The sequence below is a fragment of the Canis aureus genome, chromosome 21, assembly GCF_053574225.1.
Source record: "Canis aureus isolate CA01 chromosome 21, VMU_Caureus_v.1.0, whole genome shotgun sequence".
NCBI classification, from domain to species: Eukaryota; Metazoa; Chordata; class Mammalia; order Carnivora; family Canidae; genus Canis; species Canis aureus.
The window spans coordinates 50,154,412-50,180,087 of NC_135631.1; the positions used below are offsets into that span (position 1 = coordinate 50,154,412).

A 25,676-nucleotide genomic window follows, 5' to 3' on the forward strand; every position below is an offset into this window, starting at 1 on the left:
TTAATATCAAACTTCAAGCAGAAAAGATTTCCTTATAAATAAAACTCCGAAGCATCTTGTCACTGAAGAAGTTCAAGATTTCATTTAAAGAATATAAAATCTCACCATTTTAAAAGAAGAAAAATTTTAAATTCTTATAATCACAAAATAGAGCATACCAATTATTTGTATCCCACATTCTTACCTGTCCAACCAGTATAAGCAGAGCAATCATGGGGATCAGCTGTTTTTAGCCCTTCCTCCATTTGCTGTAGAAGATCTTTGATTTTGGTCTGGATTCGCTTTGTGAAATTCTGAACAATCTGAGAACCAAAAGAACATAGATATTTAAATTGCATAACAATATGGCAATACTGTAATGAATACTTTAATAATCTAAATTGTTGGGCAAAAAAATAAATAAATAAATAAAATAAATTGTTGGGCAACCCAGGTGGCTCAGCGGTTTAGCACCGCCTTCGGCCCAGGGCATGGTCTTGGGGATCCAGGATCCAGTCCCACATTGGGCTCCTGCATGGGGCCTGCTTCTCCCTCTGCCTGTGTCTCTGCCTCTCTGTGTCTCTCATGAATAAATAAATAAAATCTTTAAAAAAATAATCTAAGTTGTCAGAATATAAGAGAGAAAAATTATATTAACTGGCCCACTTCAATCTTTTATAGGTTAGAAGGTGTCTACCTTGCTTTTATATGGTAAGTTTTTAAATAAGATAATGCCCTATATAGACTATAAGGCATTGGCAGGATTACAAAAAATTAGTTCTAGAAACCAAAGTAAAAAACCATTTAAAAAAGATGGATTTGACTACACAAACATGTTAACTTCTATAATTTAAAGAATGTGAGAAAGATGACTTAAAAATTAATGACAAGGGGGAAATATCTGCAATATTAAACATTTTAAGTAAAAAAAAAAAAAAAAGACCACAATACCAAAATAGACCTAAAATTATTGATGTACCTTAAAAAAAAAGAAAAAAATCAAGTAACATGCAAAAAAGGTTAACTTAGCAATTAATGATATGCAAATAAATAAAAGTACCATAGTTTGCATTATTAGAATAATAATAAAAAAATTTAAAAATATCAAGTCCCAAGGCTGCTAAGAGCTAAGGAAACAAGTATTCTTATTTACTGGTAGTCTTTCTCAAGAGCAATTTAGCAATATCCTTAAATAAGTAGTTGATAGTGGTCAGATTTTTATGTATTTGATTTTTTAGAAATCTGCTGCCAATGAGCACTGGGTGTTATATGTTGGCAAACTGAATTTAAATTTTAAAAAATGTAAAAAAAAAATCTGCTGCCAGAGAAACTGCTAAAGTATCCATGACTATGATCACAGAATTTTCTATTTATCCCTTTAATGTCTATCTTTTGCTTTCCTGTATTTTGTAGTTCTGTTATTAGCACAAATTTATGACTGAAGCGTTTTACTGATGGACTAACTTGTTAAAATGAAATTTTCTCTGTAGTCTCATAGGGGGACATGTTTTTGTGTTACTGCACAGCTAGAGCTGTCAGGGAAGATTTTACTGAAATTTGGGATTTTAAACTAAAAGCAAGTATTAGAAATTAAGTTACAATTGTATATGCTGTAAGAAGTCCAGAGAGGTTTACTGAACCCAGGAGGTACGTGTTTATGTTTCAGGGGGATGAAGCTCTAGAACAGGGAGACGTTTCAGAGTTGCAAAACTGAAGACAAACAGGCTTATATTTTTCATAGAGAGATTTATTTACATTCCAAAGACTCAGAGTATAATATTTCCAATGAAACTCTCCCAGAAGGAAAAGGGAAGACAATTTTCTCTTTTCCATTTGTAAGAAGCAGAGAGAAGTTAATTTTCTTCATTATTTGCCTACAACACATAGACTTTGTGTATGGAGGACATTTGACCTGGGTGCATTGTGTTGTCCCACAGGGAAGACCTGAAGCACATGGAGCCACTTACAGGTAGGTTATGGTCTGTCTGATAAATAATAAATCTCTGAACCAGAAACTTCTTGTGTACATTCAGGAAAAAATTAATAGATAAACATTAAAGACCTAAACCAGGGTGACATCAGCATCACTGCAGCATTAAGATTAGGTATCCCTTGTTTTTGTCCTCCTTTTAACAATAAAAATCAGGCATCCATCTACAAATAGAAGTGCTTTTGCGTGAGTTGTCGAACCCAACACGTTACACCAAGGGACCTGTGGCAGGTCTAGCCCACCAGTCTATCTGGAAATAAGCAGAGATTCTGGTACTGGCTGTGGAACCTACAGGAGACTGGACTAGCTGTTTCCCCTGCCCCCTACCACCCTACCCCAGCAGTGATCTGAGAGCACATACAGAACCATGAGCTGAGCAATCAATTTCAGATCAGAAAACCTTTGGGGAAGTGCAGATTTTCAAAGGAAAAGTTCAGTCTATTAAAGAGCAAAAAATGAGTTTGTATACATTAAATTGGGTAAGACCTTGTCTTTATTAGCATCATCTCTTCCCTAAGGTGGAACATTATAGGATTAAATAGATGGCCTACTGTTACCTCCATGGGGAAAAGGGAGAGAGCCCTTGAATGAATGCCCAGTTTTCAAATCTCTGCAGGACTCTGCTTGAAGAGACTCATTTTTTTTTTTTTTTTCCTCATGGCATCCAGAACATTACTGAGAGAGAGTTCCATGACTAGGGAAAAGAGGAAATTTGGGGCAGTGGCATACAAGATTCCCAGAGCAGAGGGCACAAAAGATTGTGTTCTGGAGTCCATCAGGTTAATGAAAAATCAAGGAAACATGGCATAGCCAGAAGATCACAATAATCTTCCACTAACCACACCCAAACACATGAAAATGTATGATTTATCCAATAAAGAATTCAAAATGGCTGCTTAAGGAAATTTAGAGCTACAAGAAAATATAGAAAGGACAGAGGGGAGGCAAGAAGGTGGGAAGAGTAGGGGACCTTGCTTCATCTGGTACCTTAAATTTAGCTAAATAACTATCAAATAATTCTGAACACCTATAATTCAACCTGAGATGTAAGAAAAGAATCGCTGGAATTTTACAAATAGAAAAGTGACACTTTTTGCAAGGTAGGAAGTGCGAAGAAGTGAATCTGAGGGGATATCAAGAAATAACTGACAGGGAAAGGGAGGGAACCTCCATAAGCTGGCTACCAGAAAGTGATGCAGCTGAGGAACATGAAATCAGAAACTTTTAGAAGTCTGCTCCAGTGAGAGACATCCCAGCCTAAAAGGTGCTCAGGTGGTGAAGTGGGGCAGGATCCTAGGTAGGACAGTGTGGTCTCAGGATCCCTGGGGTCTCAGAAAGAATGGGGGTGCCTAAGCTGGCAGAGATCCCAAGCATTGAAACAGGGAAACCAGTTAGGGTCAGCAAGTAGGGGTGGGGAGGGGGGCCCTCTCAGCTCAGTTTGCCATAAACTGTGAACCAAGGCATGACTGAGCGACAGCTCTCCCTCTGAGAGCCCTGCAAAGAACAGAAACACTGCCACCCTTCACCTTCCCCCGGGGAGGATCAGTGTGGGCATGCACCAGAAGTGAAGACTGCTTATCCCTGAGGGTTTACTGAAGAAAGGGGACCATGATCTCTCAGCTCTGGGGCTGGAGATCAGGCCTGGCCGTTTTTATTTTCATCCTCTAAAGAGCCTCAGAAAGTCTTCAGGGAACAAGAGCCACATAGAACAACCAGTAGCAACTCACACAGAGCCTGGCCCCCTGGCAAGGGGCGGTGCAACTCGGCCCAGGCAGATACCTGAGAATCAGCACAGCAGGTCCCTCCCCGAGAAGACCAGCTGGAACAACAGGGAATATCAAGTTTACAGAGCACACAAGACTGTAAACTCCAGCGCTTGGGGAAAATACTGTATAGAATTTGAAGATTTTTCTCATTTATTTGTCTTTCAGATTAAAATTTTCCTTTTTCTCCTTATCAACTAGTTTATCAATTCTTTGTTTTTAAGTCTTAACTTTCATTTTTTTACATTTACATTTTATAGATTTATTTTTTGGCTTCCTTTCACTGTATTCAACTTTATTTTTATATATATGTAAGTTTGCATTTTTTACAATTTTGGGACTTAATGTCTTCTAACACACGGACCAAAATAAACCCAGGACCAAGTGGATCACCCTGTTTTGTCCACCTTTCTTATTTCTTTTTCCTTTCTTTTTGGCTTCTGACCTCTTTGGATTTGTCTAGTGTGTATTTCACTTGAGTCATGGTTGATAATTTTTATTTTGTCTTGTTGTTCATCCATTCCTCTCTGGGCAAAATGACTGGAAGGAGGAATTCACAACAAAAGAAAGAACCAGAGGTAATACTCTCTGCCACAGATCTAACTGATATGGATATAAGAAAATGTCAGAGATGGAATGCAGGATAGCAATTATAAAGTTACGAGCTGGGCTTGAAAAAAGCATAAAAGACACCAGAGAATCTCTTAGTACAGAAATAAAACCTAATCAGGTCGAAATTAAAAATGCTTTGAGATGCAGTCTGAATTGGATGCTTTAACAGCTAGAGTAAATGAAGCAGAATAGAAAATAGGTGACATAAAAGACAAGTTGATGGAAAGGCAGGAAGCTGAAGAAAAGAGGAAAAAGTAACTGATAGACCATGGGAAGAGGCTTCAAGAAATCAGTGATACCATAAGATGAAACAGTATTAGCATTATTGGGGTCCTCAAGGAAAAAGAGAGAGAAGGACAGAAGGTATATTTAAGCAAATCACAGCTGAGAACTTCCCTAATCTGGGAAAGGAAACAGGCATTCAAGTCCAAGAGGTAGAAAAGACCCCTCCTAAAAAATCAATAAAAACAGATCAATACCCCAATATATAATAAGGAAGCTTGCAAATTTCAGACCTAGAGAAAATCCTAAAAGCAACTCATGGCAAGAGGTTCTGAACCTACAGGGGTAAAAACATTAGGCTGACAGAAGGCCTATCCACAGAGACCTGGCAGGTCTGAAAGGGCTGGCATGATATATTCAGGGCACTAAATGAGAAAAATATGTAATGAAGAATACTTTATCCAGCAAGGCTATCATTCAGAATAGAAAGAGATAAAGAACTTGCAGGACAAGCAGAAATTAAAAGAATTTGTGACCATTATACCAGCTCTGCATGATGTATTAAAGGGGATCCTATAAGAGAAGAAAGAGCCCAAAAATAACACGGACCAGAAATAAACAGAAACAATCTGCAGAAACAGGGACTTTACAGGCAACACCATGGCACTAAATGCATATCTTTCAATAGTTACTCTGAATGTAAATGGGCTAAATGCTTCAATCAAAAGACACGGGGTATCACACTGGATTAAAAAAGCAAGACCCATCCAAATGCTGTCCATGAGAGATTCATTTTACACAAAAAGACACCTACAGATTTAAAGTGAGGAGGTAGAGAACCATTAATCATGCTAACAGACCTTAAAAGACAGCTAGGGTAGCAATCCTTATAAAAGAAAATTAGCTTTTAAACCAAAGACTATAGTAAGGGATGAAGAGGGACACTATATCATACTTAAACGGTCTATCTAACAAGATCTAACAATTGTAAATATTTATGGTCCTATGTTGGGATGGGTCAGTTACATCAACCAATTAACAACTAAATCAAAGAAACACATTAATAACAATACAATAATAGTAGGGGACTTCAACACCTCACTCACAGCAATGGACAGGTTATTTAAGCAGCAAGGAAACAAGGAGTTTAAATAACACACTGGACCAGACGGACTGCACAGATATATTCCATCCTAAAGCAACAGAATACCCATTGTTCTTGAGTACACCTGGAACATTCTCCAGAATAGATAACATACTGGTCACAAATCAGGTCTCAACCAATATCAGAAGACTGGTACTATTCCATGCATAGTTTCAAACCATAATGTTTTGAAACTTGAACTCAATAAGAAGAGGAAATTTGGAGGAATTTTGGAAGAAATTCAAATACTTGGAGATTAAAGAGCATCTTACTAAAGAATGAATAGGTCAATCAGGAAAGACGTCCTTCACCCAAACCCCTGTCAGTAAGTGCCCCTGAATAAAACTCTATAAACTGTATGAAGTCACCTGCTTTGTTTCCCAGTCTCAAAGTCTCTTCTCCAGTTGGGAGATACTTTACTGTCCCTTTCTCACCTTCTAACACAACACAAAGAGAGAAAAGATTATATATAACCTACAAAGGAACCTCCAGTAGGATATTAGTGAATTTCTCAGCAGAAATCTTAACAGGCTAGGAGACTAGGATGATACGTGCCAAGTGCTGAAACTCTGAGACACTGATTACTGAACATATGTTTATCTTTTGGCTTCTTATTACAAAGGAACTAAAGATACTTGGGGTCCATTGGTAAATAGGTTTGCCACATTGAAAAATTTACAATGAGGAAGAATTTACTTCTAGAAATTGTGAAATGTATTCATTAAATAACAAATTCACAGAATGTTTGTGGAACAGAATCCATAATTGTCTACTTCTTAGTTTTCACTAGAAATTAATGTCCCTATGGGTTAAGAATTCTTATCGATACATGTCATTAAGACTAATAGAACAAGGCTAAAAGGAAACAATTGTATTAAAAGTAGGCTAAGAAAAAGCACAATGTATTTTTTTTAATAAGGAAAGATATGAAAAATAGGTTTTTTGTTAAAGAAAACCAGTCTGTGTGTGTCCTAAAGTAAAATGACAGGTTGTTCCAGAATAAGAAAGAGGTAAAACCTGAATGGATGAGAAGGCTGTGGAAAAGGAGTCTTGGGAAAGGAATTTTTTGTGTGATCAAGTGGGCTAGGGCTGGAATGAATTTAAGTCTTTAAAGAAGGAGTCTAAATATCAAAAATACACATGCAAAATTAGAATTTGGTTTTCTCCCTGTTAAAAGGACATGCTTTCCTTGGACTGTTGGGTCTACAGAAAGGATGTGAAAGGTCTGTTTTTATGTTTTAAGTAATCGGTCCAGAAAGCAAAGACTCTGTGTCTTACCAAAGTAATTTTTTGTGCTTAATGTTTATCTGTAGCAGGACTTTGATTACTTGCAAGAATTGAGTCTTCAATATTACAAGAGTGAAGTTTTGTTCCCCACTAGGTTACCTTCTGGATTTGCCTTTAAAATTGTCTGTTGTCCTTTGGTTATGTGAACCACTAAGTATTATTTCATAATGATCTGTGATCCTATTAATCTATGTTCAAAATTTCTGACATTTTGATAACTTTCAAAACCAAGTTCTAAATGGTGTCTTTGACATCAAAACAACTTAGATTTCTCTGAGGGTCCCTGGAAAATCTCAAAGGATTTGTCTCTCACGTTGTAGGAGAGGTAAAAGTAGATATTTTTATTTGTTATGTTAAATTACATGGGAAGCACTGACAAATAAATGATGATAAACCTTTTTAGGGTAGGTAAGGGCCAAGGGGAGGCAGCCCCAAAATGGGCCACTTTGGCATGATGAACATTTTGAGTTAAAAGTAACCAAAACTCAAAACTCAGGGGTGGCTGGGTGGCTGGGTGGCTCAGGTTTTGATCCCAGGGCCCTGGAATGCAGCCCCACCCTGGGCTCCCTGCTCAGCAGGCAGTCTGCTGCTGCTACTTCTCCCCCAGCTTCCTCCACCCTGCCATGCTCTCTAATAAAAAAGAAAAAAAAAAAAAAAGTAAGCAAAACCCAGCAGATACAGGAAAAGCTCTGCCTCCCTCACAATTGCCTACATTTTCATTGGAAAGGAGAGCCCATGGGGATCCCCTGGGTGGCTCATCGGTTTAGTGCCTGCCTTCAGCCTGGGGTGTGATCCTGGAGTCCCCGGATCGAATCCCACATTGGGCTCCCAGCATGGAGCCTGCTTCTCCCTCTGCCTGGATCTCTCATGAACAAATAAAATAAAAATAAAAATAAAGGAAAGGAGACCCCATAACAGGAAGAGAGCTATGACGAGACCTCCCACCCTTTTACCTAAGGAACTTATCTGCCTAGTAGGGCAACTTTGTTTTTCCAAACATCTCCTTTAGCTTTCTGGCAATGGCCTTTCTTCCCCTTGGTGTCCTCAGACAATCCCCCCCTCCCCCAACCTCTGCTTATCTCATATAAGCTTCCGTTGCCTCACCGCCTTTGGAATGTCCTGTCTGCATGGATTCCCTGTAAGTACACCTGTGAAATTTGATTTCTCTCCTGTTAATCTCATGTCAATTTGATTCTAAATCCAGCTCGAAGGACCACAGGGCGACGGAAGGTCTTCCTCCCCAACAGGTGTAGGTGTAGGGATATACGGACCAGTACGTCCAATTACCCTAAACTGCCTCACAGCACGGAAATAATCACATTTCTTTATCAAATGAGTTCTCGTCCCATCTTTTAACCATGGTCACTTTTTCAGTCTTTCGTCATTTACAGTCATGGATTTACTCTGATGCTTTTGCAACCGTGCTTCGTCTCCGGAGAAGGTCTGAGGGTACAAAGCCTAACCAGTCGTCCAGAACACAGATTGTACAGGACTTTAAGATCGTAAAACGTAACTAGGTAAGATTTTCCAGAACTAATGGGAAAAAAAAAAACAAAACAAAAACCAGTATGCAGACAGAACAAGAATTAACAACACGGAACCAAATGAATGGACGATGATTATATACATATATATTTTTTTCCAGGCCGCCCAAGTGGCCCAGCGGTTAAGCCCAGAGCGTGACCCCAGGGTCCCGGGATCGAGTCCCACGTCGGGCTCCCTGCGTGGAGCCTGCTTCTCCCTCTGCCTGTGTGTCTCATGAATAAATAAATAAAATCATAAATAAATAAGTAAATAAGTAAATAAACAAATAAATATATTTTTTCCTTTGCGACTTTTTTCTTTGAAACAGTGCTGATTCCTTTTTTTTTTTTTTAATTTTATTTTTTCCTCTCCAGATTTAAGAAAACCTCTTTCTTTACTCATAAGCTACTTGTGACTGCCGGTAAAAGTACAAAATACATAGCGAAGCGGGGAGAACTAGGACTTGGAACACCAAAAAAAAAAAAAAAAAAAAAAAAAAAAAAAAATTGGAACATCGACGTTAGTGGAAAAAAAACAAAAACAAAAACCGAGCCCCCTGCAACCTAGCAGGTGATCGTGTGCTCTTACCGGACCCGGGCCGTCGCGCGGACGGCCCCGGAGTGCCTCGGGCCCCACCCAGGGAGCTTCTGCTCCGACATCCCGCGGCCTCGTCGTCGGCGCCCAGGGCCGCTCCGCACCACCCGGCTGACGGGGCGCCCGTCCGCGGCCGCGACGCCGGAGGCCGCGCCCCCCAGGCCCGCGCGCCCCCGGCGCCCCCCAGCCCCGCTCTCCCCGCCGCGGGCCTCAGCGCGCATCTCGACGGCAGCAGCGGCCGGCAGGCGGCGGCCGGAGGGACGCGGCGGACGCCACCCAGCCCGCCTCGGGGAGGAAGGCCCCGCGGGTGCCGGGCGCCGGGCTCCGGGCGCCGGGCGCCGGGCGCGGGGCGCGGGCTGCTGACGTCACGCGCCTCGGGGGCGGGGCCGGCGGACGCGACCATCGGCAGCTCCCCCCGCGCGGCCCGAGGCCCCGCCACCCGCCGACTCACCTTTCCGTCGTCGTGAAAAGGGAGGCCGAGCTCGTCGGTCGCGGGCGGGGGGCGAGCGCAGCCCGCGTCCTCGGCCCCTCCGGTGGCGGGCCCCGCGGAGGCGGCGGCCTCGTAGTCCGGGAACGGGTTGCCGAACGCCCGCTCCTCCATCTCCGCCTCGCCGCCCAGATGGAACTTGAGTCTCCTGGACATGGTCTCGCCCATCTCAGCCGCGCGCCGCTTCCCCGGCCCCGGGGCCGCGCGGTACGGCGGGCGCGCGGGGACAAACCTCCCGCCGCCGCGCTCCGGCCCGAGCCCCGCGCCGGCCGCCGGGGAGCCCGCGCTCGGCGGGGCGGGCGCTCCCGCCTCGGAGGCCGCCAGCTGCGGGGGCGCCTCTGCGGGGGGCCGGCGTCGCGGCGGGGGCCCGGCACATCTGGCGGCGGCCCGCGCGCCCCCCGCCCCCGCCGCTGCCCCCGCCCCCGCCGCTGCCCCGCCCGCTGCGGCTCCGGGGGCTCCGGGGGCTCCGGGGGCGCCGAGCCCGCCCTGCGCTTGCAGCCGCCGAGCGATCCGCCGCGTCCTCGGGCCCGGGCGCCGGCCGCGCGAGCAGCAGCCGCAGCAGCCCTTGGATGGATGGCGGGGGGGGGGGGGGTGGGAGTCTAGGAGAAAAAAATTACCCTAAAGGAAAGACTGTCAAAGCCGCCCACGACACTGCAAGGATAGTGCCTCCCGGGGGCAGGGGGGAAACACTGCGTCCTGTTCATCCCGGGTGGGGGGGTCGGAGGAGGAGCCACAGGCCGCTCCCCCCCCCCCCCCACCGCCACGTCTCGTTTCAGCCCCTTGGTTTCAATAGACGGATCCTCGGTAGCGGGAGGTGAACGTGGAAGCATCATCGACCTCAAAGATTCCCGCAACGTTGGTCGCGGGGGGGAGCGTCACCTGCCTCGTGAAAGGACTCAGCAAACAGACCTTGCGGTTTACGTAACTGTGGACCGAGCCCATGCAATGATTTCTTTCTCCTGGAGGGGAATATCCTCCCCCCTTCCTCCCCCCAACCACCACCACCCCTCCCCATTTAAATATCCGATGCAATAACAAATAGATAACAAGAAGATAGTTTATGCCCTACGGGTTACAAGTCCGTGCGGGAGAAAGGTCAGGGTTACGGTATAGGAGGATAAAGATTTTTTTTTTTTAATGGAACCAAGCAGTATATACCTTAGTATAATGAAGAGGGATGCGATGGAGGAAAACACTGTCCAACAGGAAAGGACACTGGCTCCCCCCCTCCCCCAGCTGCACAAGGCCCTGCAGGTGAAACACCCCCTGCAGATGGGAGGGAGGACCAGGGGCGAGTACAGTGTAGGAGGAAATCATTCCAATGGGGTTTTTTAAGCAGAAGGATCCTGGGAGTTCAAGGAAACTGTCGTCTAATAAAAGTGTGCCTGGGGGATCCCTGGGGGGCTCAGCGGTTTAGCGCCTGCCTTTGGCCCAGTTGGCCCAGGGCGTGACCCCGGGGTCCTCGGATCGACTCCCGTGGCCGGCTCCCGACGTGGAGCCTGCTTCTCCCTCTGCCTGTGTTTCTGCCTCTCTCTCTCTCTCTCTCTCTCTCTCTATGTCTATCATGAATAAATAAATAAATCTAAAAAAAAAAAGTGTGTGTGTACAGCTGCATCCCTGTCCACTTTGTGCTCCATCTCCCTGTCCTGGGGTCCCATCCCCGAGTAAGGGAAATCTTGCTGCTCCCGATTTTCATGCTTTCACCTGAAGTGAATGTAGTCCTCTAACTACTGATGCCCACTTGCCTTGGGGACCATAACCCTCCCACCTCAGGGACTTCATAGAGAAGATCATCCACGGCACATGTTCCCCGAGGCCTGTGTCATTTAGACCAGAAGGCCACAGGCAGGTGTGGCAGAAACGGCCACTACTGGCTTTGCTGTGGTAAGGCTGGTGACCTTTGCTCTCTCTCACCTATTTGCTGTCAGGTGAAAAGAGTTTTTCTTGACTCTTCTTCGTAGAATTCGGTGCTTACCTGGGGACGACCGTTGGCAAGTCCACAAACTAACCCCAAGGATGACCAATATATATTCAAGGACCCAAAAATTCAAAGGCAGTTTAAGGAACTGGCGTGTCTTCTTAAATATTGTCTGAGCTGCAGGTCTGCTGTTAGCGGAGATTTCACTTACGCTATTTTGCAGAGTTGTGACAGTCCTTCCTTCATGCTCCTGTTTTTCCTGGAGGCTTTTTAAAAATAACAGGAGGTGTGGGGACTCATTTTGCTGCCCTTCCAAGCTGCGGGACTGTCTTCCTCTGGTGGCCACGCTTTGGTAGCACGGACTTGGAGCAGTGCCTTGAAATGATGACTTTTACTTGCTTAAGGCCAAACCAGATTCTTAGGGTGTCCTTCCCCACTCATCTAGGTAAGTGAGCGGGGACAGTGCAAGGATTAATGTCAAAAACGAACAGCTAGGAGTGGTGAGGACAACTGGCAATTACGAGCAAAAGAATCTAGCAGAGAGGGGAACATCTGTTCACCTGGCTGAACCTTGGACAGCGCTCAAGGCTGGGAACTCTGAGAGGGCCCAGGGAGTGAGTCTTCCTCCTGCAGGAGACAGGTTTTCCTGGGAAGGTGAGCAGGGCTGCAGGACAGAAACTTCCAGGGCAGCGTGGATGTTGGCAGAGGGCCAGGTGAAGGAGATCTATTGGGTACAAGTAAAGTCCCAAGGTTTTGTTTGCTTGCCTTTTGATTAATTAAATAGCTTTTTAATTTATTCTTCACTTGTGTGTCATAGGACAAGCTTTTATTTATTTTTTTGAAGACTTTTATTTATTCCTGAGAGACACACACACACAGAGAGAGAGAGAGGCAGAGACACAGGCAGAGGGAGAAGCAGGCTCCATGCAGGGAGCCCCACGTGGGACTCCATCCCAGGTCTCCAGGATCATGCCCTGGGCTACAGGCAGTGCTAAACCGCTGAACCACCCGGGCTGCTCAGGACATGCTTTTAGATTTGTCTGTGTTCCTAAGTCACTGACTGAGTCCTCCAGTCCTATATGTGTTGGCCAGCACTGCCCAAGCCTCCGTGGAAGACCTTTCCTTTGGGAAGTACAAGGGGAAGCCCCAGTAAAGTCCCTTCTTCTTACACTGCAGTTCCCTTTTGAGGTTGCCCTACACTTTGTCCATCCATCAGCATCCAGGTCATTGGCTCGTTGGGGAAGAAACAGGCTTGCCCAGGGGTACAGAGGAGGGATTTGCTTTACCCTCATTCTCTCTGATACGTAAGATGGCACCTTCCAGCTGCAAGCCTTATATGTGCTACAGCTTTAGTTTAAGACAAATTTGATCCCTTAAGCCAGTAACTGGTGCTCAAAGTATCATCAGAGGCCTTTTGGGGCAGCTTTTCCTGATTTTTAATTTTGAGAGCAATTTAATATGTTAACTTCAACATACAACTATATTCGGATATCATTATTTGAAATATAAGGAAATAGATCCTCACAGAACCAAACCAACTCACAGGCCACGAGGTTTTGTCCTTTTCCTTTTCTTTCAATTTAAACACATTTGTACTATGATGTAAACAAACAAGGTAAATGCCGTGAATGTGAAAGCTGCAGTTTTCACTCTACCCCATCTAGAACCCAGGGGAGTGCGTTAGAAGTGGTAGTCATCAGGATAGCGTAAAGAATATAGTCCATAATATTGTAATAACAGTATGGTGACAGATGGTAGCTGTATTTATCAGGCTAAGTGTTACATAATGTATACAATTGTCAAATCACTGTTCTGTGCACATGAAACTAACATAGCATGTCAACTATACTTAAATAACAACAACAACAACAAAAAACCCACAAAATCGATTAGGTAATATGAAAAATTGGTTTACAGTATCAAAACTGCCTAATTAAATTTTTTTCTTAATTATCAGAAGTCTCATATTGTCTCCTGTTTCTTCATTGTATTTTATTTGAAATCCATCACCGAATGGGAAATTTTTGGATCATCAATAATCGTAGCACACATTGGGGCTGTCTTTCTGGGTGTGAAGGTTTACTGTAGATTTGCTGCAATGATCTTTAACATAAAATCTTTGTGAATTAGATAAGCAATTGCAGCTCTTTTAGCAGCACTGGTGACTCCTGAGATCCACTCAGCTGGTACTCTGGAAGTCAGATTCACTGCTTGCAAGGGTGCACACAGGACACTGAACACAAGTAGGCTTAGGTAGACAGTGGAGACAAGATGTGAGAAGAGCTCCCATGCATTCTTTGCTTTTTTTCACTACCATTCTCCATGAGTGTACAGTGGGTTTTCTAAAGGCAACATGACATAAGATGTCATAGCAAGCAGATTTGATAGAGAAGCAAATATGAGGATTTAACTATCTTCTCTTTGCCAGGTATAGAAAAAATTCGTAAAAAATGTAAAACAATGCCACTTGTGCTTTTTTTTTTTGGTTTAAAAAATAGCTATCTTTCATAAAATATGTTGTTCACATTAACCTATAGCATGTAATTTGTTATGTTGCCAAATTTAAAAATAATTAAAATTTTTCAGTACTTCCAAATTGGTACATATTAATAGATATTGTCCATACAAAAATTCTTTAGGATTCTCAATATATTTTAAATGTAAAGGGATTCTGAGGCCAAAAGTTTAAGAATTACTGCCTTCAAACCTATGGAATGAGAGAAGATATTTGCAAATGACATGTCAGATAAAGGGCTAGTGTTCAAAATCTATAAAGAACTTATTAAATTCAATACCCCAAAACCAAAAAATCCAATTAAGAAATGGGAAGAAAGCATGAACAGACATTTCTCCAAAGAAGACGTACAAATGGCCAACAGATATATGAAAAAATCCTCCACTTCACTTGGCATCAGAGAAATACAAATCAAAACCACAATGAAATACCACCTCACACCTGTCAGAATGGCTAAAATTAACAACACAGGAAACAACAGATGTTGACGAGGATGTGGAGAAAGGGAAAGCCTCTTCCACTTTTGGTGAGAATGCAAATTGGTCCAGCCACTCTGGAAAACAGTATGGAGGTTCCTTGAAAAGTAGAGCTACCCTATGACACAGCAGTAGCACTACTGGGTATTGATTCAAAGGATACAAAAGTAGTGATTTGAAGGATCACATGCACACCAATGTTTATAGCAGCAATGTCCACAATAGCCAAATTTGGAAAGAGCTGAGATGTCCATTGACAGATGAATGGGCAAAGGTGTGGTTATATGTACATATACAATAGAATATTAAAAAGCCATCAAAAAGAATGAAATCTTGCTGTTTGCAATAACATGGATGGAAGTAGAGGGTATTATGCTTAGCAAAATATATCAGTCAGAGAAAGACGAATACCATGTGATTTCACTTATAGGTGGAATTTGAGACAAAACGAATGAACATAGGGGAAGGAAAGGAAAAATAAGAGGGATGCCTGGGTTGGTCAGTGGTTTAGTGTCTGCCTTTGGCTCAGGGTGTGATCCTGGGGTCCTGAGATCTAGTCTCGCATCGGGGTCCCCACAGGGAGCCTGCTTCTCCCTCTGCCTGTGTCTCTGCCTCTCTCTGTGTCTCTGAAGAATAAATAAATAAAATCTTAAAAAAGACAAAAGAAAAGAAAAAGAGGGAGGAAGGGAGGCAAACCATAAGAGACTCTCAACTCTAGAAAACAAACTGAGGCTCCCTGTAGGGGTGAAGGGTGGGAGGATGGGGTAATTGGATGATGAGCAGTAAGGAGGGTACTTGATGTAAAGAGCACTGGGTGTTATATGCAACCGAGGAATCATCAAATTCTACCCCTGGAACTAATAATACACTTGAAAAAAAAAAAAAAGAATTGCTGTCTTCAGCAAGCTGTTCCATTAGGCACACTTCATTTCAGAGATACAGCGGATACTGCAAAGTATACCTGGCAAAGAGCACTTTCCTCACCTGCTGTTGTCTGGTGTCATTTTTACGGTGTCTCCCAATGGCAGCTCACTTATTTTGATATCATTTATATAATTATTTGCTTTATGGAACTCAATTTATGACTGAAAGGTGATGATCAAAGAAAGGCTAAGTGTCTTTTCACACATGTCAAAGGAGAGTTAGAGGATAATGACCCAAATTTTGTGCCTCGTCATGGAAGTTTCAATAGATTTAAAGCTTGTGCTGAAATTCAGAATGTAAGTTGAATGCTGGTGCTTACACTATACTAGTAGAACCCAAAAGCATTTTAGATTTTAATCAAGTTTAGGTTCTGTAAGCATTCCCAGGAAGAGTTGATGGCACACTGGAGAGCACCTGTTTCTGCTTTTGTCCCTTGGTGGCTGTCAACATGAGTTCTCTGCGACACTATGCCTGGTCTAGTGGGGTCTGCTGAAGAGGTTCTTAACAGAGGAGGGCTTGGTCATCCCTTCATTTGATTTCTATAGGAAATCTAGTTTCTCTAAGAATTAGTGAGGATTTAACTTGTTTCAGACTGAGGGACAGACAGGAAGGCAGAAAGGAACCAGAAGTTGCTTAGATCCCAGGAAAGGTTATGAGGGAGCAAGAGGCATTGGTAAGGAGCAAGCGCACACGTTCTGCAGGACTCGGTCTGGGCACTGCATCTCATGCGGGCTTCTGTGGAACATGAGGTCAGGACCTAAGGTGGAATGAGGAGCTGAACTTAGAACACTGTGCTTATGAAATGCTGGTAACTAGATTTCATATGGGAGACTTAGACTAAAGGTTTGTGGTGACACTAACATCTCTATCCTAGTCTCTTGCCGAGCATGTGTCTGTGGGGCACCTCTCCTCTGCTGTCCTTCTGGAACCTGGCCTTAGGAGAAAGGCCATACTGAGAATGCTTTCCAGGCAAGGCCTACAAAGGCCAGGCTTTCTAGGCAAGCTCATCTTGAGTGCTCCTAAATATAAGAGACATAAGGATTTACTCAGATAAGAATGTAAAGATACAGCAGGGATCTCACTGCTGGGGTTCAGATATCTCTGAGAAGGTCTGGGGACTTGCAGGCAGCCCCAACACAATGCTGTTTGCAAGAGTTTATCTTCTCTTTACCCTCTGAGAGCCAGATATAACCATCTGGCCCAGGAACAAAGCTTCAGTTGTTTGCAGGCAGGGTGTGATTCTGAGAACAATGTGGGATTGGGGCTTGTCCTCAGCTCAACCCGTGATGGGTGGTAGAAAAAGAGAAAGTCACATCGAAGGGAAAATGGGCTCTAGCAATCCTGTGCATTTCCAACTGCATTTTCTCCTTCTTGCTGCAGACCAGACATATAGCCAGGCAGGTGGCAGACACAGTGTGATGCCCTGCAAGGTAGAGGCAGCACTCTTGGGAGCTGATTTATTCATGAACATGGGAGACATACTATGACAACTCCCATATATTTGGGAGGGGTCAGTTTGCAGTTAATGAGCCAGTGAAATATGAATAACTACTGTTCATGTGACCTTATTCACAAGATGGGGGGATCTACCCTACGTGGAACACAGAGCAATCACAGAGGTAAGGTCTTTCTGGGAAAAAATACAGTATATTTTGTTAACGAATACGGTGAAATAACTTCTCTACTCAGATGGTTGCTCTGCCTCTATATAGAAATTTTTTTCCTTAGCTCTTCTCCATGCAAGAAACAGGCCTCTCCTGATGCAGGCTGAACTTCATTTGAGACAGCCCTCCCCACCATTTCATTTATGAAGAAAAAGTTGACTAACTAGTTAACCCCCTGACTTCCTAAGCAGATAATGACATGGAAAGCTCTGCCTCCTACCCTACACATTGCATTCCATTTATATGAACTACTCAGGATAGACTAATCTATAAAGACAGAAAATGGGTTAGTGGTTGTGTGGGACTTAGGCAAGTGGAGATTAGGAAGTGATGGTTAGGAGGTACAAGGCGTCTTTTTGTGACAGTGAAAATATTTTCAAATTGGTTGTGGTGATAGTTGCACAGCTTTGTGATGTACTAAAAACCGCTGAGTCATACACTTTCAATGAGTGAATGATATGGCATATGCATTACATCTCAATAAAGCTGTTACACACCAAATACAATGGAGGGACTGATAGCCAATTCCTAGTAGCAGAGTGCTATAATCCCACTGTCCAAAATTATAGGTGAAAAAGGACTGTTCTAACTTGCACTGTGTGGGGTAGGGAGACTCAAGACACCTGGGCTCCATGTTGGGACACAGGTTTGTTATTGATCATTGCCCAAAGAGAAGGCTGTGAGAGTAGGCATTACATGGCATCATTCAAAGTGCTCTGATGTGGCCCACATGAGATTTAGCAGGGTGACGGATAACATAATACCTCCCTAGGCCCTTCCTCGGAATTTTCTAAGTTCCTCTTCCATCCTAGGATTGGGGAAGGCTGGCAGTGCCATCTGGGTGGGGAGACCCAAGCCCTGACAAAACATACAAGGGGCCACTCTCATTTCTTTTCTTCAGAGCCCTTGCCCCTGCAGGGTAAAGACCAGATGCCCTGTGAGCTCCAGGAGTAGTAGCTGTGGTGTTTTCCTAGGGTCCCCATGCCTGACCCAGATTCTAAAAGAGTGGCCTAGAGAGTGATGAGACCACAAGAATGATGCTGATACACTGATGTGGGTGATTCAAATTGTTTATGTAAATTGTGACCCTGTAAAACACACCCTAAAGGTATACCCTCCCCAACCTCAGAAATAAGGTTAGCGGAGAAGGAGGAATGTCATGGGGCTCTGTCACAGACAATACATGCAGTCAGCTGATCTTCAACAAGGGTGTCAAGAATATACAATTTCTCTTCCAGAAATGGTGTGGAAACATGATAGCCACATGCAAAATCTTGTACCGTACACAAAAATCAACTCAAAATGATTGATGACTCAAACATAAGACCCAAACTGTAAAACTCTTCAAAGAGAACAGGTAAAGAGCTTCATGACATTGATCTTGGCAAGGATTTCACCAATGTGACACCCAAAACAGGCAAAAATATCAAAAATAAGCAACTAAGGCTGTATCAAACTTAAAAGCTTCTGTACAGCAAAAGAAACAATCACCACGTAAAAAGGCAAACTATGGAATGGGAGAAAAATATTAGCAAACCATAAATCTGATAAGGGATTAATTTCTAAAATATACAAGGAACTCCCACAACTCAACAGTAAAAAATTAATAACTATTTTATTTTTTATTTTTATTAAAGATTTTATTTATTTACTCATGAAAGACACACACAGAGAGAGGCAGAGAAACAGGCAGAGGGAGAAGCAGACTTCACGCAGGGAGCCTGATGTGGGACTCGATCCTGGGGACTCCAGGATCACATCCTGGGCTGAAGGCAGGCGCTAAACCGCTGAGCCACCCAGGGATCCCAATAACTCTATTTTTAAAATGGACTAAGAACTTGAATAAAATAGTCAAATTCATAAAATCAAAAAGTGAAATGGTGGTTGCCAGGGACTGAGGGAAGAGGGAAATGGAGAGTTAATAATGAACAGGCATCATGTTTTAGTCAAACAAAACGAATAAGCTCTAGAGAGCTCCTGCACAACTTTGTACCTGTAGCCAAAAGTAATACATTGTACACTTAAAAATTTGTCCATAAGGTAGAGCTTGTTAAGTGCTTTTTTCACAATGAAATAAAAACAACAAACACACGGTATGTAGTTCAGTTACGTCTCCCCTATAATATGTGTTGTTAGCATGTTTACATCGTCTACATATGTTATAAACATCACAATGAAATGTTGATCTTCAAAAATACGTCTTTAAAAGAAATTAATAAAATAAAAAAATTCAAATTCTGTTTCCTCTGCAGTGAGCAGCAGCTGAAATGTCTATCATTTTCATTTTCAGCTGTTAATTTTTTACTGGGCTCACTGGAGTCTCCCTAGGCATATGTAGTTTAGCAAATCAGCCAAGACTTTGGGCTGAGTTTACAATCAGATTTTGAGGTTTATCTCTTCTGTCTACCTGTCATCCAAGATCCTTCAGGCCAGAAGCTGCATAACTGCAAACCTCTTACCTATTGGGCTTCCCAATTTCCAAAGAAAAATTACGCTACAGCTTCTGCATGCTTTGGGTCCTACTCCAATGCCTATACACATTTAAAAAGACAATTTTAAATTTTGTGCTCAGATTTTATAACAGTTAAAGAGTTGTAGTTTAGCAAAATCATTCCATTATAGCAGCCAGAACTGTTAAACATTCTATAGCATGATTTTACTGGCTGCATAAGATGCCACTGTAATGCCTACCTGAATTTATTTTACCAATCCACTGTTATTAGACATTCAGTTGTTCCTGTTTGTTTAATAAGTAATAAATAACAAGAAAATGTTAATGACTACCCAGGTCGCCACCAAAGTGATCATGTAGCAATACCACGGCATTGTCCAACTTTGGGCGAGGCCACTCACACTGTTTTATACTTGAACATCCCCTGGAGCACCACTTAGAATGTGCTTGGCACACTGTGCTGTGGCTATATCCAGAAGTCCCCAGGGCCCTGCCAGAGAAAAGGAGGATATGAAACTCTTGGGGATCCCAGTGAAGTTGTGAGTTGAAGTCTTGGAACTAAATAATACCTTTGTTGTTAATCCTGAAATTACCAGGCATGCCCTTGTTTGGCTGTCTAGGTCCTGTGCTGCTGCGGAAAGCATGGATTACATATGGTATCAGACTCACTGGATCCTTTCTTCTGTTACTCATACCTGCTTTGTGCTTAGGTTCTTTGGTCTCTCTGAATCTTTTTTTTTTTTTTTTTCTCTGAATCTTTTCACCTTGTGTGACCCTTCAGCCCATTCCTTCTCCATTGTTCCCAGTACTCAGCTCCAGGAGTTAGTGTGGATCTGTGTAAGCATAAAGAGTGGCACCTTGACAACAGGGCATTTTTGAAGACTTGCCTAGAAGAGAACATTCTTTATTGCCAATTTACATTTAGGAATTCTCTTGCTGGGTAGTGCTTGGCTTAGAAAAGAAAGCATTATCACCAAAAAAATGACATAATGAGAGTTTCTTTGCTGACCTGGATATTTTAAAGATTCTTATTTTGATTGAAAGACTTAGAATATAATGAGACTTTAAGCATTGCATTTACTTTTCTTTATATTCCTTTCTAGAATAGTCTCTTGACTGACAATTTATATATAAGGCTACACAACTAAGATAATAAAAGGAAGGAAGGAAGAAAGGAAGGTAGGAAGGAAGGAAGGAAGAAGGGGATGAGGGAGGGAGAGGGGAGAAGGGAAAAAACAAAAGGATGGAGGGAAATGATGAACATTGGGGGTGTTGCGTGTAGGTGATGAATCACTGATTTCTATACCTGAAACTGATATTACACTGTTTGTTAACTGGATTTAAATAAAAACTGAAGAAAAAAAGGAGGATGGAGGGAAGAAATGAAAGGAAAGTATGTGGATGTTTCAAATGAATTAGCTCCTTCTGGGTAAGGTCAATTGAGGAACCATAAACCAAATCTTTTCAAATGATGGTTAATATTATATTCCTACAAGTGACTAAATTTTAGAATGTTAATCCTACTATAGACACAGTTTTGAATCTTCCATCTCTCCATCTGTCAGAGAAAGAATTGGCAAGGGTAGGGCTGACTCACATGATGGCAACTTGTTCTAGTCTTGTATTATTTCCCTGGCCATAGGAATATCATGGGCATTCTATGTGCTTGAGCAGAAAGTCTCTCTATGCTCTTTTGTTATTATTTTTAGTAAACTCTACATACCCAGAATTCATATCACCACTGGAGATTCAGTTCTTAAAAGGAATTGAGGATTAACTAAGATTGTTTCCATCTGTTGAATTCCAAATGTGGAATTCATCTTCCTCCCAGTACCTGGTTAACAAAGACAGAGAGATAGCCCAATATAACCCAACATGATTAAAAGGTAAAAAAATTATAGATTGGCTATCATGGATCTCATTAATGTAAAGTTTATTGTTACCACTACCAAACATAACAACTCACAATTACCTTTGTGGAAACATGATTAGGAAGACAGGAAGATTGAGCCTACTAGTATGATTTTGACTTGATTTCTGGGATCCTCTTAATAAGTAACACTGAGATGTCTCCAGATGGACATGTATCCTACATGTCCTCCTCAGGTTCAGCATCAATGTGTCAGTGAAATGCATACAATACATAAAATGCAATAACTTTTTTCAAAGCAATCTACAGATTTAATGCAATCCCTATCAAAATATCACCAGCATTTTTCACAGAGCTAGAATAAGCAATCCTAAAATTTGTGTGAAACCACAAAAGACCTCGAATAGCCAAAGCAATCTTGAAAAAGAAAAACAAAGCTAGTGGCAGCACAATTCTGGACTTCAAGCTATATTACAAAGCTGCGATCATCAAGATAGTATGGTACTGGCACAAAAACAGACACATAGATCAATGGAACAGAATAGAAAACCCAGAAATGGGCCCACAACTATATGGTAAACCAATCTTAACAAAGCAGGGAAGAAGATCCAAAGGAAAAAAGAGTCTCTTGAACAAATGGTGTTGGGAAAACTGGAGAGTGATGTGCTTCAGAAGAATGAAACCAGACCACTTTCTAATACCATACACAAAAATAAATTCAAAATGGATGAAAGACCCAAATTGTGATAGGAAACCATTAAAATCCTAGAGGAGAACACAGGCAGAAACCTCTTTGAGTTGGCTGTAGCAACTCTTACTAGACACATCTCCAAAGGCAAGGGGGAAAAAAAGCCAAAATGAACTATTGGGACTTTATCAAGATAAAACCTTCTGCACAGCAAAGAAAACAATCAACAAAACTAAAAAGCAACCTACAAAATGGGAGAAGATATTTGCAAATGACATATCTGATAAAGGGTTAATATCCAAAATCTTATCAAACTCCAACACCCAAAAAACGAATAATCCAGTTAAGAAATGGGCAAAAGACATGCATAGACATTTTTCCAAAGAAAACTTCCAGATGGCTAACAGACATATGTAAACATCTCCCATCATCAGGAAAATACAAATCAAAACTATGATGAGATACCACCTCACACTTGTCAGAATTATTAAAATTAACAGCACAGGAAACAATAGGGGTTGGTGAAGATGCTGATAAAGGGGGACCCTCTTCCACTGTTGGTGGGAAAACAAACTAGTGCAGCTACTCTAGAAAACAGTATTGAGGTTCCTCAATAAACTAAAAATAAAACTACCTTATGACACAGCAATTACACTACCAGGTATTTATCCAAAGGATACAAAAATTCTGATTCGAAGGGGCACATAAACCCTGATATTTATAGCAGCATTATCAACAATAGCCAAACTATGGAAAGAGCCTAAATGTCTATCAACTGATGAATGGATAAAGAAGGTGTGGTTTATATATATGTATATATATCCCCAATAGAATATTATCAGCATCAAAAAGAATGAAATCTTGCCACCTGCAGCAACATGGATGGAGCTAGAAGGTATTATGCAAAGAGAAATAAGTCAGAGGAAGACAAATACTGTGTGATTTCGCTCATACAGAATTTAAGAAACAAAACAGATGAATAGAGGGGAAGAAGATTTAAAAAAAAAGAGAGGGAGGCAAACCATAAAACAGACTATTAACTATACAGAACAAACTGAGGGCTGATGGAAGGGAGGTGGGCAAGGGATGGACTACATGGGTGACAAGTGTCAAGAAGGGCACTGGTTGTGATGAGCTCTAGGTGTTAAATGCAAATGATGAATAACTAAATTCTATTCCCAAAATGAATATTGCACTCTATATTAACTAACTAGAATTTAAAGAGACTCTTGAAACATTAAAAAAATCCAATACCTTAAATAGGGCTCAGGTGGAATCACTGAGTGTGGACTCTGGAGCTAGACTGCCTGGTTTGAACAGCATCTCTGTTCCTTACTAGCAGTAAAAATAATCTTGGGCAAGGTATTTAAACTCTCTGTGCCTAAGTTTTCTCATCTGTAAAATAATGATAGCAATAGTAAGGGTCAAATGAGATAAGGCATTTGAAACCTGATAGGGTGCTTAGTATACAGTAAATGCTCAATAAATGGTCGAGATTGATATTATGAATCTATTACTATGCAGCGTATTTTTTCAAACTCTTTAATCACTTTCAGACATTAAAGCAATCCAGATGTTAGGGTGGTCCTATTATATTGCTGTTCAGGCTCTGTTTAGGAAGTTTTTGCCACCTCAAAGCCATGAGGGTATTTTCATGTTATATCACCTGGGAGCTTTATTCTTAAACCTTTCACATTTATGTCTGTAACCTACTTGAAATTATTAATGTCTGTACTATCATTAGGAACTATTTTTGATTTTTTCCCGTTTGGATATGAAACTGACCCACATTTTTGCCTTTACTCACTGTTCTATACTGCCAATTTTGTCAGAAGTCAAGTATGCATGCATGTGTAAGTTTGTTCTTGGTCTCTATTCTTCACTTTGGTTTAATTGCCTATCTTTTCCCCAAGTCTGTTTTAATTATTCTCACTTTGTCTTAGAGTCAGGTAGAAAAGTTCTTCGTTCTTCAAGATTGTTTTGGTATCGCAAATGTCTAGGTCATATGAAATTCCAAACACATTTCAAACTCTCCTTGTCAATTAAAACAAATAAACTTCTAGGATTTTGATTGGTATTTTTGCTATTGCATAGACTAGTTTGGGTAGATTGACATTTTAATAATTCTGAGTCTCAAGTCCATCACATACATATATGTGCTTTATTTAGATCTTTTAAATTTTCTGTTAATACTACTCTGTGACTCTGTATAGAGATCTTATGTTTGTTTCATTAGATTTATTCCCAGGCATTGGCTTTTTAGATGATATTGTTTTTATTTTTTTATTGAGGTGCAATTAGTTGTACATTATATTAGATTCATGTGTACAACATGATTCAGTATTTGTATGTGTAGTGAAATGATCATTACAATAAATCTGCTTACCATCTGTCACCATACATGTTACAAAAGTTTCTTCTTGTGTTGAGAACTTATAAGAAGACATCACTAGGAGTGTAAAGTTAAGCCATAGGCTATAGTATATAGGCTATAGTACATTAAACTGATAGAGGGTGTGTATCTAGAATATATAAAGAACTTCTATTTTTTTGAAAAAGGCAATATAGTGGATAAAATACACACAAGCATTAATTTTTACCTCCTTGTTTTTTTTATGTATATAATGTCATTGTTTTGCTTCCTTTTATTTTGCAAATCCCTTGGCTGATGTATAGATTTAATTGATTTTACTGTTTTTGTGCTTTAATCTCTATACTAGTTTTATATGAATAACCCTCTACTTTTATTATATTTGTATTTAACTATGAAATTTTTTCCCTTCCTAATTTTCTTACTCCTGATTATGGCCCTTCCTTTCCATTCAATGAATTTTCTTTAGTGTTTCTTGTAAGGCTGGTTTAGTAGTGATGAACTCCTTTAACTTTTGTTTGTCTGGGAAATTGTTCTGTCTTTCTATTCTGAATGATAGCTTTGCTGGATAGAGTACTCTTGGTTGCAGGTTTTTATCCTTCAGCACTTTGAATATATCATGCCACTCTTTTCTGGCCTACAAAATTTCTGCTGAAATATCAATTTCCCTTGCATGGAACTATTTTCTTTTCTCTTGTTACTTTTAAATTTCACTTTCAATTACTACATTTGTCATTTTATTTTATTTTTAAAAGATTTTATTTATTTATTCATAAGAGACACACAGAGAGAGGCAGAGACCTAGGCAGAGGGAGAAGCAGGTTCCCCACAGGGAGCCGGATGTGGGACTTGATCTCAGGATCCCGGGATCTTGACTTGAGCTAAAGGCAAATGCTCAACTACCGAGCCCCAAGGTGCCCCTACTTTTTATTTTAATGTGTGTGTGTGTGTGTGTGTGTGTATATACCTTCTTGGGTTGATTTTGTTGGAGGCACTCTGTGGCTCTTGGATCTAGATATCTGTTTTCTGACCCAGATTAGGGAAGTTTCTAGCTATTATTTCTTCAAATAAATTTTCTGTCCCCTTACTCTCTCTTCTCCTTCTGAGAGTCATATAATGTGAATGTTATTATGCTTGATGATGTTGTTGAGTTTCCTGTATCTATCCTCATTTTTTTATTATTCTTTTTTCTTTTT

At 41.4% G+C, this 25,676-nt stretch overlaps 1 protein-coding gene and 1 long non-coding RNA gene across 2 annotated transcripts in view; one reads left to right on the forward strand and one right to left on the reverse strand.

Annotated features, from left to right (window-relative positions):
* The window catches only part of LANCL2 (LanC like glutathione S-transferase 2), a 48,626-nt gene extending 38,831 nt beyond the window's left edge, over positions 1 to 9,795 (reverse strand). Inside the window, exons 1-2 of the mRNA XM_077864149.1 lie at positions 9,567 to 9,795; positions 185 to 302 (exon numbers count right to left, since the gene is read on the reverse strand). Of these exons, the coding sequence (XP_077720275.1) occupies positions 185 to 302; positions 9,567 to 9,770 (322 nt within the window). The 5' untranslated portion in view covers positions 9,771 to 9,795. The remainder of the gene's footprint in view (positions 1 to 184; positions 303 to 9,566) is intronic.
* Positions 8,270 to 8,822, forward strand: LOC144293071 (uncharacterized). The gene is made up of 2 exons (XR_013360573.1): positions 8,270 to 8,514; positions 8,643 to 8,822. It is a non-coding gene; the product is annotated as an uncharacterized LOC144293071 (long non-coding RNA).
* Positions 9,796 to 25,676: the final 15,881 nt, after the last annotated feature.